Genomic DNA, 16,270 nt, shown 5'->3' with positions numbered 1-16,270 from the left:
GATTGGCAGTCTGAGAGGGGAAGGCCCCAAAGGAGGAGAACTGACCCAGCCTGGGGAGCAGGGAGGGCTTCCTAAAAGAGGGGATATAGGAGTTGAGACCTAGAGGACAAGAATCTGAGCCAGAGGACGCAAAGGGAAGAGTGCTCCGGGGAGAGGAAGAGCCCGTTCAAAAGCCCGAAGACAAGGGAGGGAGGCCCAGGCACCAGGAACATGAAGGAGAGGAGGCAGAAAGGTGCCTGGGGCACTGGCAGCAGCAGGTCACACAGGTTGCAGGCCTCCTGGGCCACTGGGAGGAGTTAGATGCAGAATACATCTCCCAGGGGTACTGGGAGAGTCAAGCTAAGAGTCCCCTATTCTTATCAGCCTCCTGTGCTTCCCTGAAACTCCATGGACATCCCCTCCAGGAGACCTCCAAGATTGCTTATCGGGAAGCCACCCAGGCAGCCAGTAACACTCACTTCTCAAAGGCAGGCACCCTTTGAGAAGCTGTTACTAAGGTGGCCTGCGTCTGCCCTCACAGAGGTCACAGTTACAACCTTGGAGCACACATCTGCATGTGCACACCATGCACATACCCCTCCTCTCATGCCTGCCTCAGAAACATTCATGGACCTGGCTCCTCCCAGGGGAGACTTCCTTGGAGCCAGAGCTTCAGCACTACGCAAGGCCTTGTCTGGACAGCAAAGCCTCATGCCTCAGCTGAGCCAAATCTGCAGGTGATCATGACCACGTTAGGAGTTGGGAGGCAAAGCTGGCCTAGTGGGTCATACCTGTAACCCTAGCACTCTGGGAGGCAGAGGCGGGTGGATTGCCTGAGCTCAGGAGTTCGAGACCAGCCTGAGCAAGAGTGAAACCCCATATCTGCTAAGAAATATAAAAAGTAGCCAGGTATTGTGGTGGGTCCTGGGAGTCCTAGCTACTCGGGAGGCTGAGGCTGGAGGATTACTTCGGCCCAAGAGTTTGAGGTTGCTGTGAGCTATGAGGCCATGGCACTCAACCCAGAGTGACAGAGTGACAGATTCTCAAAAACAAAAACAAAAACAAAGGACATCACCCATAGCTCAGTGGGTAGGGCACCAGCCACATACAACCAGGCTGGCAGGTTCATACTGGCTGGGCCAGCTAAACAGCATTGACAACTGCAACAACAACAACAAAAAAACGGGCATTGTGGCGGGCGCCTGTAGTCCCAGCTACTTGGGAGGCTGAGGCAAAAGAATCGCGTAAGCCCAAGAGTTGGAGGTTGCTATGAGCTGTGACTCCAGGGCACTCTACCGAGGGCTACATAGTGAGACTCTGTCTCAAAACAAAGAACTGGGAAGCACCTCTCTCAGGCTTAACCTCCCTATGCCTCAATTTCCTTTTCTATACAAGGAGATAATAACAGAACCTACTCAGGGCCCTGGTGTGAAGACTAAAGGAGATAAATATGTGAAGGCGCTAAGCACAGCTTACTAAGCCTTTGCTTGCAGCTCTGCCACCCCCGTCCCCTTTTTGTTGTTAAATTTCAGAGCCTGAAAGCACTTCCAGAGACCACTGTCATTCAACCCTCTTCTCTACAGATGGGGAGACTGAGGAACAGTGCAGCAGGGGTTTCATCAAGAGAAAATTAGAATGACTTGCTGAGGCTGGTCTTTGGCAGACTCTGCCCCAGGTTGTTTACAGGATGCTCTGAGCAAGCCCAGGGTGGACATTGCCACCCCAACCCAGCCTGGGGAGCAGAGCTGGCTGAGCCTTTTGGAGCCAGAGCATGGATCCTTCCCGCTCCCCTATGCTCAAGTCCTCTTCCTCCTGGGACATCCCAGAGACTGGGCTTAGCAGGGAAGAACTTGACTTGTGGGTGTCATGTTGTGTGGATAGGTTTGCATGTCCCCTGTATGAGTCAGTCTGTGTGCATGTGTGTGTGTGTGTGTGTGTGTGTGTGTGTGTGTATGTCTGCCTATCTCCAGGACAAATTTCTTCCTTAGGCACAGAAGGCCCTGTGATAAATTTAAATTTTTTGTTTTGTTTTTAGTGGCTCATGCCTCTAATCCTAGAACTCTGGGTGGCTGAGGTGTGTGGATCACCTGAGCTCAGTCTCACTCTGTCACACTGGGGTTGAGTGCTCTGGTGTCATCATAGTGCTCAGCAACCTCAATCTCCTGGGCTCAAGCAATCCTTTTGCCTCGGCTTCCTAAGTAGCTGGGACTATGCACCATTCACAACGCCCAGCTAGTGTTTCTATTTTTAGCAGAGGTGGCGGTCTCACTCTTGCTCAGGCTGGTCTCGAACTCCTGAGTTCAAGCAATCTGCCTTCCTCGGCCTACCAGAGTGCTGGGATTGCAGGTGTGAGCTATCATGACCAGCCAGGGTGACTTTTTTTTTTTTTTTTGAGACAGAGTTTCACTTTGTTGCCCTCGATAGAGTGCTCTGGCATCATAGCTCACAGCAACCTCAAACTCTTGGGCTCAAGCAATTCTCTTGCCTCAGCCTCCCATGTAGCGAGGACTACAGGCGCCTGCCACAACACCTGGCTATTTTTAGAGACGAGGTCTTGCTCTGGCTCAGGTGGTCTCCAACCTGTGAGCTCAGAAAATCCACCCGCCTGGGCCTCCCAGAGTGCTAGGATTACAGGTGTGAGCCACCTCATCTGGCCTCAGGTAACTTTGTTTTTTTTGTTTGTCTGTTTGGAGACAGAATCTCAAGCTGTTGCCCTGGTTAGAATGCTGTGGCATCATAGCTTATAGCAACCTCCAGCTCTTGGGCTCAAGTGATCCTCTTGCCTCAGTTTTTCTATTTTAGTAGAGACAGGGGTCTCGTTTTTGCTCAGGCTGGTCTCAAACTTGTAAGCTCAAGCTATCCACCTGTCTCAGCCTCCCAGAGTGCTAGAATTACAGGTGTGAGCCACCAGCAAAGCCTCATGCCTCAGCTGAGTCACTGCCCAGCTGGTGACTTTTATTAAATAACAAAACAATTGTCAGGAGTTTTATAGAATCTTCCCATCAGCCTCACGAGCTGTGAATTATTCCTGCCTTCCATTCTCAATGAGGAAAATGAGGCTCCTGATGTCACTGGTTAAGTTCATTGAGCTACTTAGTGGTAAGGCCAAATGGAAACCCAGGCCACCTACCTTTGGGGTCTGCATGGGTTGGGGGTAAATGCCCAGTGTCTGTGTGAGTGTGACCATGTGTATGTTAATATATTGACATGTGCCAGGTGCAGTGGCTCATGCCTCTAATCCTAGCACTCTGGGTGGCTGAGGTGTGTGGATCACCTGAGCTCAGGAGTTTGTGGCCAGCCTGAGCAAAAGCAAGACCCCATCTCTACTAAAAATAGAAATATCAACCGGGTGGTGTGGTGGGTGCCTGTAGTCATAGCTACTAGTGAGGCAGAGGCAGGAGGATCACTTAAGCCCAGGAGTTTGAGGTTGCTGTGAGCTATGATCCTAGGGCACTGTAACCAGGGCACAGAGTTAGACTGTCTCAAAAAAAAAAAAAAAAGTATATATATAACAACTCATTTAATAATAACCCAAAGCACAGGCTCTGAAGCTGAACACCCTGCATACTTATTCCAGCTCTGCCAATACTTTCTGTGTGACTTTGGGAAAGTAATTTCACTTCTCTGGGCTTCTGTTCTTACCTCATAGGAGTTCTATAAAAATAAAATAAGGTGATATAAGCTCTTGGGAAGAAATAGCACTTCTTGTTGTGTAAAGAGTTGTCCCCTACCCCAAGCAAGAGTGAGACCCCATCTTTACTTAGGAAAAAAATAGAAAAGGGCAGCACCTGTGGCTCAGTGAGTAGGGCGCCGGCCTCATATACTCAAACCCAGCCCTAGCCAAACTGCAACAAAAAAAATAGCTAGGTGTTGTGGCAGGCGCCTGCAGTCCCAGCTACTTGGGAGGCTGAGGCAAGAGAATCGCCTAAGCCCAGGAGCTGGAGGTTGCTGTGAACTGTGATGTCACAGCACTCTACTGAAGGTGATAAAGTGACTCTGTCTCTAAAAAAAAGAAAAAGAAAAAATAAACAACTACCCAGGAGTGGTGGGGGCTCCCTATAGTCCCAGCTACTCAGGAGGCTGAGGCAAGAGGATTGCTTGAGCCTAAGAGTTTAAGGGTGCTGTGAGCACTCTACCCAGGGCAATAGAGTGAAACTCTATCTCAAGAAAATAATGGAAGGAAGGAAGGAGGGTAGGAAGGAGGGAAGGAAGGAAGGAAAAAAGAAATTGTTGGGGGGGGGCCTGAGCAGGGTGTGAAGTTGTCAGCCTGAGTGTGTATGCACCTGTTTTTTGTTTTTATTTTTTGAGACAGAGCCTCAAGCTGTCCCCTGGTAGAGTGCCATGGCATCACAGCTCACAGCAACCTCCAACTCCTGAGCTCAAGCAAGTCTCCTGCCTCTGCCTCCCAAGTAGCTGGGACTACGGGCACCCACCACAACACCCGGCTATTTTTTGGTTGCAGCCATAATTGTTTTTTGGTGGCCCAGGCTGGATTTGAACCTGCCAGCTCAGGTGTATGTGGCTGGCGCCTTAGCCGCTTGAGCCACAGGTGCCGAGCCTGCACCTGTCTGTTGTCTTTATCTCTGGGTATTATGTGTGTGTGAACCTACGTGCACCTGTAGTAAAGGTTTGGGGGTCTATGTGTGTTTTGGGGTCTGTACCTTTCTCCACCTGGCTGTACACCTGAATCTTATGTCTCTTTGTGTGAGTGTGTGGACATGTGTCATGTGTGTTGGTAACCATATGGCAGTGTGTTTCTACATGCAGATGTGTGCTTGTGATCCTGTTTCTGTGTGGCCACATGTGTTGCTGCTTGTGGGTAAATGTTTGAGTGCCCACATGTGGCCCTTAACTCTGTGCGCCTGTGAGTAAATGACAGCGTCTATATGGATATATGTAGCAGCTATGCCAGGTGTGAAAGTCTTTGGGTAGCCAGAACAAGTATTTATGTGTCTCTTTTATTCCATGGAGGAGGAGATGAGGGGCTTGGATGGGACAGAAGAATGAAGAGTCACTCCCTGTCTGAATTCTGAGGCCGAGTCACACAGCCTCAGTGGTGTCTGTGTCATCTTCCAGTCCCTCCTGTCTCTCCCTCCCTACTGGTGGCAGGCAGAGGGGGCGTACGGGAATGAGGCATAGGGAGGGTTTGAGGTTAGGATTTTGCCTGGAAACCTCAACTTCCCCTTATTGTCCCATCTCCTTCTAGCCTTCCACATCTTCCTATCATTGAGACTGGGAATCAGGACTCTCCTGGGGATTAGGAACCACTTCCTCCTCCTGCTCTGCATCAGACTTGCTGAGTGACCCTAAGCCAGGCCCTCTCCCTTGCTGGGCCTATGAGATTAAACAATGTTGTTATTTTTTGTAGAAACAGAGTCTCACTTTATCACCCTCGGTGGAATGCCATGGCATCACACAGCTCACAGCAACCTCCAACTCCTGGGCTTAAGCGATTCTCTTGCCTCAGCCTCCCGAGTAGCTGGGATTACAGGTTATTTTTTTGTTGCAATTTGGCTGGGGCTGGGTTTGAACCTGCCACCCTTGGTTTATGCGGCCAGCGCCCTACCCACTGAGCAACAGGCAACGCCCGAGATTAAACAATGTTAAAGTTAACCTCCCTGTGTGGCCAGTGCAGGCTGTAAGTTGGGAGGGAGTCCTGGGGTTTCTGAAGTTTGTGAAATAACTGGTGGCACCTTTCCCAATGGGGCCTTAAGAGATGAGGGCTGTAGCATCAAAAATACCCAAGTTAGCCTCTTGAACCTCATTTGCTGACTGGGCTGCCTCAGGTAAACCTGAGACTAGGTTAAAACAGTACTCCTTGTGAGTAGCTGGGGTGGGATTATAAAGCTTGTAATTCGCCACAAATGGCAACTACTATTATCACCCTTATCATTTAAACAATCCCATTTTTTTTTTCTGATTTTCATACATCCAGGCATGTCTCAAATCAGAAAGCGAATAAGTAGGAATTCTGGAGTTTGACAATTCTGGATTTGAAATTTTTTCTTTTTTGAGTCAGAGTCTCAAGCTGTCGCCCTGGGGAGAGTGCCGTGGCATCATAGCTCACAGCAACCTCCAACGCGTGCTCAAGCGATCCTCCTGCCTCAGTTTTTCTATTTTTAGTAGAGACAGAGGTCTCGATTTGGCTTACCCTGGTCTTGAACTCCTGAGCTCAAGCAACCCACCCACCTCGGCCTCCCAGAGGGCTAGGATTCCAGGCATGAGCCACCACATCCGGCCTGGATCTGAATTTCTTGCAATAGGATCTGGGACAAATCAAGTAACTGCTCAGAATATGTATCATTTTTCTCTTTTATACCAGGGATGATGGAGTGAGAGATTCTGTCTCAAAAATAAATAAAATAGGCTGAGCGTGGTGTCTCATGCCTGTAATCCTAGCACTCTGGGAGGCCAAGACGGGTGGATTGCTTGAGCTCAGGAGTACAAGACCAGCCTGAGCAAGAGCTAGAACTCCATTTGTAGTAAAAATAGAAAAACTGAGTCAAGAGGATCGTTTGAGCCCAAGGATTGGAGATTACTGTGAGCTAATAGGACCCCATGGCACTCTTCCCAGAGCAACACCTTAAGACTCTGTCTTTTAAGAAATAAAACAGGCCGCGAGCAGAAGCTCACCTAAGCCCAAGAGTTGGAGGTTGCTCTGAGCTGTGACGCCACGGCACTCTACCGAGGGCGACAAAGTGAGACTCTGTGTCAAAAAAAAAAAAAAAAGAGAGAGAATTACAAATCTTGTTTTGAAAGGTTTAGCACAGGACCTAAATGATAAATACAAAGTATTTGTTAAATGATAAATACAAAGTAAATACAAATGGTAAATACAATTATTATTGTTATCTCTCCGCCTACACATACATCTGTCTCCAGATAAGATTACCGTATAAAGCGGGAAGGAGAGGCGACCAACACCATCAGAAGGGAGGTTTTGCTCTAAGTTTCATACTCCAAACCCGCATTCCTTTCAAGCGCCAGACCTGGGAGGCCAGCCCAATCCGAGATACACATCCTATACCCAGCAGGGAAAACTGGAGCCGAAGCTCAGAGAGGGAAAACATTTTCCAGACTCTTCTAGCAAGTCAAGGCAGAAGTTAGGGCAAGCCTTGAGATTACACCCCCGCCTTCACTATCACCTGGAGCATCACTGTCCCTCCAACTTCACTCGGAACTCAGTTTGCCCGCCTACGTGACTACACCACACTAATCAGGGTCTCCTTTTGGAGATGTGCTCTTCCTCTCGAATGGGGGCGCTGCACCAACAAAAGAATGTTGCGGGTTGGGGTTCCAGAAGTAAGGCAGAAGGGCAAGCTGGGGTCTTCCCAGCCCGGGTCAGCGGGGGCCTTCCCGGGCTAGGTTAAGCGCCTATTAATATCAGTCACCGGGGCGGCGTGGCACTGCGCAGGCGCGGGCTGGTTCTGTGGGGTGCGCGCGAGAGCGAGGGATTCCCTCTGACGTCATTGCTAGGATACCAAACAAACACTCGGCCGCGCCGGCCGAGCTCCTTATATGGCTAATTGCGTCACAGGAACTCCGAGGAGGCGGGGCCGGGATCCCCTCCAGCCGAGGGGCCTGGAATGCAGCTCCTGAGACCCCCAGGGCTGCAAGGGTCACGCAGGTGACCAGACAGAGGTTAGAGGAGACCTCTTGCCGAACATCGGGGATCTTGGTTTAGCGAGGCCTGAGATTTTGGGAAGTTTGTGAAGCGAGTGCTGTGACGTAAGCACGGGGGGCGGGTACCCGGGCATATAAATACGGGCTGGCGGCTCTCTGCTTCATTCATAAGATTGAGAGCTACGGCCGCGGCTGGGATATGCGGAGCCGGGACTTGGAAACTTGATTATTGTGATTCTTCTTCGTGGGGGCTGTGAAACTTCTTTTAATTTTTCCGGAGAGAAAGTTTTTGGAAGGAATCTTCTAGATACTTCTTCATTTTACTTTGGAGGATAGACTTTTTCGTCTTCTTTATTACTCCCCTCCCCCCGTGGGACCCGCCGGACTCCTGGAGAAGACCGCACCCGAAGCTGATTCTATACAACGGGACAGCGCTTTCCGTTCTTGGGGGAGCGACCCCTCTCACCCCCAAGTTCTACGGAGCCCGGACTTTCAGGAGGAGGCGCAGCGGCGTCCTGTGGGGGCCTGGGCACCGCAGAAGGACTACACAGAAACTTTGCCATTGTTGGGGCGGGACGCTGTTCCCTCCTCGAGCTTCCTCGGACAGCGGACTTTGAGGATTCACTCGTCTCACTCCGAACTTGCACCTTACTTTCCCCATCCGGCCATAGCCTTGGCTTCCCGGCGACCTCAGCGTGGTCACAGGGCCCCCCCTGTGCCCAGGGAAATGTTTCAGGCTTTTCCCGGAGACTACGACTCCGGCTCTCGGTGCAGCTCCTCACCTTCCGCCGAGTCTCAGTATTTGTCTTCAGTGGACTCCTTCGGCAGTCCACCCACCGCCGCCGCCTCCCAGGTAAGTTCTAGATAGCAGAGGTGTATCTTGTAGGTTTTATTTTCTAAGTCAAGGGTAGAGAGAGTAACTCCAACCCCTTAAAGAAAGACGCTTCAAAACCCAAGATTTGAGATGGAATAGGCTCACAGTGCACTTTGCAAACCGCAGAAAGTTGGAAGATGTTTGCAATTGGCTGTGTGTGTGGAGCGCAGGGAGGTAATGCAGCTAGGTAGGCCGCTCGGTGTGCAACGTGTATGCGGTAACAGGGCTGAGAACTTTTTGCCGGCTCTGGGACTGCCCCCGGCTCAGCTCCAACCTGAAGCTAGCGTAGCTAAGCAGGTGGGGGAAATCCCAGGGTAGCTTCCTGGAGCCTCCTCTCTTTCCCTCCTCCTTCCGAGCGCCGAATCCCGCGCCCGGTAGCCCTCCACCCTTAGTGAAAGCGGGCCTCGAACCCCAGGCTACGCTGCCTCCGCCTCCAGCGCCGAGACGTAACGGGGGACCCGTGCGTAACGGCTGACGCGCTGGAATCCTCCGTCTGACGCGGGGCACGCACGGCGCGGCGCCCCCTTCGTCCGCCCCGCCCCTGACGTCCAGGGAGCGATCTATTTTGGAACGCTGGGGCCACGTTGCTAAGGGAGGGGGCAGCCTGGCGTTCCGATTGGTCGCCGCAGCGCGGGCTTTGGCCAATCAACTTTCTCTTCCTATTTGTAGGGCTCAGTTTCCTTCCCCGTCTCAGTCTCCGGAACCCGTAGTTCCAGGGTATTTGGGTTTCCTTTATGGTCCTGCAGAGGCCAAGCGAGGGTATTGCTGTCGCGACAAGAGAGACTTTTTGCCACTCAATGGGTTCGCGAGGACTTTGCGGGGATCTGGTCTCTCGACTCTCAGGACCATGGGGTGTCTATTTGTGTGCCGCCAGTTCTTGGGGAGCCACGGTGGCTGTAATCCTCTTCTCTAAGCACACGAGGACACATTTCCATTCCCTCTGCTCCGGATTCCAATTCCCTCCGGTGTGTCCCAAGACAGGAGTAGAATCGCTAACCAGAGGGAAACAAGTCCTGTGGTCTCTAGGAGCCCCGCCCCCTCTTGGTTCTCAGGACTCTGATTGGCCGGCGAGCCAGCCCTTCCCTCTCCACGCCCCCCGGGAGAGTAGTTAAGCCTTCAGAGCAGTTCCAGGATTCCATTTGCGGGTGGGGGGGAGATGAGCTCTGCTTGGGGTTGGGGGCTCAGGTCTTGCACTATTCCCCCGCCGCGACAATCTGAGAGAGCTCAGGTGGTGATTTTACCTGTCCGTTCACCCGAACCTGTCACTTGTCAGTCTCACTCTGGGGAGAGACAGTTACTTGAAACGTTGTTCTAAACTCCTAGGCCCGTCCCCCAACACCCTTTTAATGGGGACCCCCGCCTCTCTCACTGAGGGGTGTGTGAGTGTAGAGGAAGGCTTGGCCTAAGGCCTCTCCTTCTCCCTCCCCTTGCCTTTGGGGTGGGGGTGGGGTGTTGTGGCTGTGTGTGTGGCTGTGGCTCCATCCCGGGGGTTCTGTCACTCGGCTGTGTCCAGCCTCCTTTCCACCCCCCACACCTAAGAGTCACCAACCCGGGGTGTGATTCACCACCCGCTGGAACCGTGCAACCTTTCCCCGAGGAAGAAGGAGGAGGTAGAAGCCAGTTGAGCAGAAATCCTCTCATTAACCACTGCGTCACGGTGTAGTGAAAGGGTGGGTGTTGTGGTTTTTTCCCTGTGACACACACATCCACACTTGCTCACCCTGTGCTCACTCACGGGGTCGCTGTGTGTTATGTGTGTTGGGTGTGTGTGTGTCGGTGTCTTTGTTTGTGTGTCTACGCCTGTGTGTGTATGTGTCACCCTGTAGGAGTGCGCCGGTCTCGGGGAAATGCCCGGTTCCTTCGTGCCCACGGTCACCGCGATCACAACCAGCCAGGACCTCCAGTGGCTCGTGCAACCCACCCTCATCTCTTCCATGGCCCAGTCCCAGGGGCAGCCACTGGCCTCCCAGCCCCCAGTTGTTGACCCCTACGACATGCCGGGAACCAGCTACTCCACACCAGGCATGAGTGGCTACAGCAGTGGCGGAGCTAGTGGCAGTGGCGGGCCTTCCACCAGCGGAACCACCAGTGGACCTGGGCCTGCCCGCCCAACCCGAGCCAGGCCTAGAAGACCCCGAGAGGAGACGGTAAGTAAGGGACACAGCCTGAAGGGTAGAAGCAAGAAAAGCAAGAACTTTCTCATGAATGGGGTAGGGGATTACTAAGGCCTCAAAGCTGCAGAAACCACATTATCCTTGCCACAGTGGACTACACAGTCCTTTGGTGGTTCCTGGGAGTTCTAGAAGAAATGGAGGGTTGGGATGGATGGAGGAAGTACACTGTATCCCCAAACCTCATGGCCTCTATTTCCCCTACTCAGCTTACTCCAGAAGAAGAGGAGAAGAGAAGAGTTCGCAGGGAACGGAACAAGTTGGCAGCAGCTAAGTGTAGGAATCGTCGGAGGGAGCTGACTGACCGACTCCAGGCGGTGAGGATGGTCCCTGGGATGGGGTGAGGGTATACTGAGAGGGGTCTCTCTCCATTCTCTGTCCCCGGCCCTCCACTTGTGCCCTTATCCTGGGATGAGAACCATCAGTTCCCCAAATGGCCAGGCTGGCCAGATGAGGTAGCCACGTGCACACATGCAGGACCCCACATACTTATGTTCACTCCTGGTTACTCCCTTCCCTGATTTATACCCCTATGTATCACTTTCCTGGCCTTCACTTCATCCTGAGGTGACAAATGGGAGCCTTTAAAAGAGGATGGCACCAGTGCCCCCTCCCATTGGTCTTGGGCAAGTGATAAACCTTTTTTGCCTTGGTTTCTCCATCTCTCCAATCTCTCATTATATTTCCCAGGACTAGTAATCTACTTTTAACATTCTAGAGAGGCTATGAAATGAAATGATCTGATCTTCTGTCAATTCCCCACCTCCTGCCCCAGCTACTACAGTTCTCCAGAACTTGAGCTGGTGGCGTCCACCAAAGCCAACTCCCTTTCTATGCCCTTCTTTGGCCTGAGAGTTCCCTGCTTTGTGCCTGTTACCCTGTGAGGAATCAGGGGAATTCTCTACTTCTCTACTTTTCTCTACTTTCCTTCTCTACTTTGTCCCTTCCTTGGGAGGCAGAGAGGGAGGGGTAACAGGGGAACACATTAAAGGCATGTTAAAAACATATAACAATTTTTCGTTCATTCAACAAACCCCTGAGTGCCTTCTGCACGCCAGAGATGTCCATGTGCATCTGGCCCCTTCCCAACTATACTGTGGACTGATGGAGAAACTGAGGCTCCAAGAAGGCAAGACTGTATCTCAGTGGTCTTTCTTCTCAGCCAGTAGCTGTCTTCCAGTCCTGGGCCTTAGCACCACGCCTAGGGGAGCCATGACCACCTCTTCTCGCTGCTGATGGCCTTTTTCTCCTTCCTCCCTCTCTTCTATGACCTGGCCTCCCTGGCCACAGGAGACAGATCAATTGGAGGAAGAAAAGGCAGAGCTGGAGTCGGAGATTGCCGAGCTCCAAAAGGAGAAGGAACGTCTGGAGTTTGTGCTGGTGGCCCACAAACCGGGCTGCAAGATCCCCTACGAAGAGGGGCCCGGGCCGGGCCCGCTGGCGGAGGTGAGAGATTTGCCGGGGCCAGCATCCGCTAAGGAAGATGGTTTCAGCTGGCTGCTGCCGCCCCCGCCACCACCGCCCCTGCCCTTCCAGACCAGCCAAGACGCAGCCCCCAACCTGACAGCTTCTCTCTTTACACACAGTGAAGTTCAAGTCCTCGGCGACCCTTTCCCCGTTGTTAACCCTTCGTACACTTCCTCGTTTGTCCTCACCTGCCCGGAGGTCTCCGCGTTCGCCAGCGCCCAACGCCCCAGCGGCAATGACCAGCCTTCCGACCCCCTGAACTCGCCCTCCCTTCTTGCTCTGTGAACTCTTTAGAAACACAAAACAAACAAACACACAAGGGAGAGAGATTTGGAAGAGGAGGAGGAAGGAGAGAGAAGGGAAGAGACAAAGTGGGTGTGTGGCCTCCCTGGCTCTTCTGTGTGACTCTGACGCCCTGTGCCACTGCCTTCAGACAGGAGGACTCCTTTGTTTTGTGCTGCCTCTTGTTCCGGGCCGGCAAGGCCGGAGAGCTGGTGACTTTGGGGACAAGGAGTGGGAAGGGGATGGGCACGGGCCAGCTGCCTGTTGACCCTCTCACCTCAATCCAGCCTTTGATGATGGTGGGGGGTGACGCCCACTTTGGGGCAGTCCTGTGTGAGGCTGGAGGGACAGTGTGCTAGGTGGGTGTGGGGTGGGCTGGAGTCCTCTCCAGAAAGGTCCAACAAGGAAATGCCACCTTCCCAATATCTCCCACGCTGACCCCTTAGGGGCTGGCTCCCCCTGCCCTCCTGACCTCAGCTTATTTATCACGTATTTCCACAGGGCTATATCCTCCTCTGGGCAGAATTGAGCCCCCACCTTAGAGGGAAGTCGATGTCCCCTATGATAGCTCCCTCCCCCATCCAGATTTATTCTGAAATGTGAACTTCCTTCCCTGACCGTCCAGCCACTCCCTCCCAGAAAAACTGGGTCTGATTTGAATTTTGCCTCCTAAGGATCCCCCCAATTCCACTTCCCCCTACTCCCCTCCTGGCCTTCCTTGTTGGTCCCTTCTGACTTCAAGCGGCAGGGGCGCTGTGGTGGCCGTCCTGCTGGGGTGTTTATACTGTGAAACGAGTTGGCCGATTGTGGGGGGATTGGGTGGGACAGCGCCCTTCTAGAGGGATTGTGCCCTTCACTCCCAAAACTTTTCCTTGGTCTCTCCTCCCCATCCATCTGCTTCCTCCCTGCCCTCAATGGTGAGTTAGACTCAAGGAGATGACAGAATTGAGGGGAGGGTGACAGCTCTCCATCCACGTGGCCTCTCTCTCTCTCTCTCCTCAGGACCCCCAGGCCCGAGCCCTGGCCTTTTCCTTTAAGTCCCAATCACTTGTCCCCAGCCTAGGAAGCCAACTTCTCCCTTCCCATCTGGCCACCCAAAGCCTCTCTAGAAAGGGAGCAAGGGGGCTCAATATTTTTTCTGGAGAAGATTTCAGGGCTGAGGCTTTGGTACGCACACCCCACCCCCTCCACCGACCCTGAATATTTTTGGACTGGCAAACTCCTGGTGCCGGCTTCCAAACTCCGCCCCCGACTCCCCCAGCCCCAAGCCCTGGTTTCGGCTTTCCCTCCCCGCCTTCCCTGTGCTTCACCTGGTGAGAATTTTATCATAAGACAAATCTCTATTTTTTAATATAGAGGGTGGACCACACCACCCTCCGTTGCTGCATGGAAAACATTCCACGTGCCCTGTCGCTCGTCTCCTGGCCAAAACCCCCAGACCACCATCCCCCGTAGCTATTTATCCCTTTCCTGGTTTCTGAAAGGCACTTATATCTATTATGTATAAATAAATATATTATATATGGGATGTGTGTGAGCGTGTGAGTGTGTGAGCGCTTCTGCAACCTTGGCCTCAGTCACGTTGACCCCAAATGCAAGCCATTGAATTGGAAACACGGCTTCTGGAAACTTGGAGCCAGCCTGTCACTGGCTGATCCTTTTTTGATTGTCTTGTCCCTGATTGTTTCTGACAGTCTCAGGCTGTCTCCTGAGCATGTCCCTCCCTCTGTCTTATTTTCATCTGACCATTCCCACCTGTTTCCTATCTGACTGTCTCTGAACCTGTAGCTGTCTTCTGACACTGGGTTCACTGGGGACATGAGATTTTATTTTTGTGAGGAAGCCTTAGGGATCATTGATTTTTACAATCTGTGTGTTTGAGAATTCTGAGTGACAGTGTGAGACTATGAGCAGGGCCTGGCCCTGCCACCCACAATTATTGAATACCCAACCCCTCTACCCCATGCTGTATTTGTGGTTCTTTTTGTATTTTGCACCTGACCAGGTGGCTGGGGCAGACTGGCACTGGGCCGCTTTCCCCACACCTTGGTTCTGCACTTTCGCCAATAAAAAGCTCTTAAAAATGCAACCAGCAGGCTGAAGTATCAATTTTATTCTGACACACATTAACTGGCCTCCCTTCAGCAACAGGGAGTGAAATTAGATTGCCGAAGGGACTAAATACACAGGCATGCAGGATCTCCTACTAGTGAATCAGCTACAGCAGAATAAAAGAAAGCAAGACAGTTGGGAGGACTTCCTGTACACAAAGGCAGTGGCTCTTTCATATATATATATATTTCTTTTTTTTTTTTAGAGATAGAGTCTTACTTTATCGCCCTTGGTAGAGTGCCGTGGCGTCACAGCTCCCAGAAACCTCCAACTCCTGGGCCTAGGCGATTCTTCCGCCTCAGCCTCCCAAGCAGCTGGGACCACAGGTAGCCGGGAGAACACCCAGCCATCCTTTTGTTGCAGTTTGGCCGGGGCGGGTTTGAACCTGCCACCCTCAGCACATGTGGCTGGCGCCCTACCCAAGGCAGTGGCTCTTAATAGAAAAAGCAGGGGGATAGAATCTTAGCCTGTAGGTGTGGGGTCTTATAACATTTCCTGGTGATGGGGCTTTTATATACAATGGTTTAGAACAGAAACTTAGGAAGTAAACATTGCATAGGAGGAGTTGAAGAATCCTGCCAGCAAATGACTAAAGACTACTCCGACTAATGAAAGAAAGAGAGAGAAAGAGGAGGGAGGAGGAAGGAAGGACAGAAGGAAGGAAGGAAAGTAAAGATGGGAGAGGAAGGAAGGAAGAAAAGAAAGGGAGGGAGGGAGGGAAGAAAGAAAAAGGAAGGGAGGGAGGAAGGAAAGGAGGAAGAAAGAAAAGAAAAGAAAGAGGAACACTTATAAACTGTTGGGAAAAAAGAAAAAGGAAGAGAGGGAGGAAGAAAATAGAAGAGAAAAGAGGAAAGGAAAGGAAAGGAAAAGAGGAACACTCATGTACCATTGGTGAGACTGCAAACCAGTACAGCCTCTATGAAAAGAAGTATGGAGGTCTACTTGGGAGGCAGAGGCAAGAGAATCACTTAAGCCTATGAATTTGAGGTTGCTGTGAGCTGTGACACCATGGCACTCTACCAAGGGCAACAAAGTAAGATTCTGTCTCAAGAAAAAAAAAAGTATGGAGATTCCTCAAAGAAAGCAGAACTTCCATTTGACCATGTAATTCCACTACTAGGCATTTACCCAAACAAAAAAAGACATTTTACCACAGGGACATTTGCAGTAGAATATTCCACAGCCCTTGCTCAGTTCACAATCACAAATCACAAAGATGTAGAAACAACCCAAGTGCCCATCAACACATGAGTGGACAATAAACCGTGGTATATGTACACCATGGAATTCTATTCATCCCTTTAAAAAGATGGAAATTTTGCATCCTTTGTAACAACATGATAGATTTGAAGAACATTCTCCTAAGTATCACAAGATTGAAAAAACAACCATCACATGTACTCAGTACCAATATGAAACTAGGAGATTAACAATCACAGGCCCACATGAGAGAAAATCTCAATTAAATTCAAGAAGTGGGAAGAGGGAATTAGTAGCTTCCCACCAAGTAGGTACAACGCATGGATACATGGCACAGTCCCTGGGTGCTGGACACCGCTAAAACGCTGATTTTTACCTGCCATGTGTAAATTATATAACCTAATGGTTTATACCCTCTGAAATTAAAAAAGTTAAAAAAAAAAAAGAAGAAGAAGAGGAGGGCGGCTCCTGTGGCTCAAAGGAGTAGGGCGCTGGCCCCATATGCCGGGGAGGTGGCGCATTTGAACCCAGCCCTGGCCAAAAACTGCAAAAAAAGAACAAA

The 16,270-nt window shown here is 51.4% G+C and overlaps 1 protein-coding gene across 2 annotated transcripts; it reads left to right on the top strand.

Annotated features, from left to right (window-relative positions):
- Positions 1 to 7,795: 7,795 nt before the first annotated feature.
- On the top strand, positions 7,796 to 14,475 carry FOSB (FosB proto-oncogene, AP-1 transcription factor subunit). Of its 2 annotated transcripts, XM_053607110.1 has the most exons (5): positions 7,796 to 8,455; positions 10,303 to 10,623; positions 10,857 to 10,964; positions 11,938 to 12,093; positions 12,234 to 14,475. In XM_053607110.1, exons 1-5 carry the CDS (start codon positions 8,330 to 8,332, stop codon positions 12,234 to 12,236), a joined length of 714 nt encoding a protein of 237 aa, XP_053463085.1. In that variant the 5' UTR covers positions 7,796 to 8,329; the 3' UTR covers positions 12,237 to 14,475. The 2 variants fall into 2 exon arrangements, with proteins under 2 accessions (XP_053463085.1, XP_053463084.1); XM_053607109.1 differs by having other exon boundaries at positions 11,938 to 14,475.
- The last annotated feature ends 1,795 nt before the right edge of the window (positions 14,476 to 16,270 follow it).

The sequence above is a fragment of the Nycticebus coucang genome, chromosome 10, assembly GCF_027406575.1.
Source record: "Nycticebus coucang isolate mNycCou1 chromosome 10, mNycCou1.pri, whole genome shotgun sequence".
Classification (NCBI taxonomy): domain Eukaryota; kingdom Metazoa; phylum Chordata; class Mammalia; order Primates; family Lorisidae; genus Nycticebus; species Nycticebus coucang.
Note: the sequence above shows the minus strand (reverse complement) of the source record. Positions and strands in the feature narration are given on the sequence as shown.

What these genes read in the sequence shown, in the direction of transcription:
- FOSB (XM_053607109.1), top strand. Translation starts at nt 8,330, where the DNA reads ATGTTTCAGGCTTTTCCCGGAGACTACGACTCCGGCTCTCGGTGCAGC. An exon ending in GAAGACCCCGAGAGGAGACG is followed by an intron (nt 10,624 to 10,856) that starts GTAAGTAAGGGA and finishes TCCCCTACTCAG; the next exon opens with CTTACTCCAGAAGAAGAGGA. An exon ending in TGACTGACCGACTCCAGGCG is followed by an intron (nt 10,965 to 11,937) that starts GTGAGGATGGTC and finishes CCCTGGCCACAG; the next exon opens with GAGACAGATCAATTGGAGGA.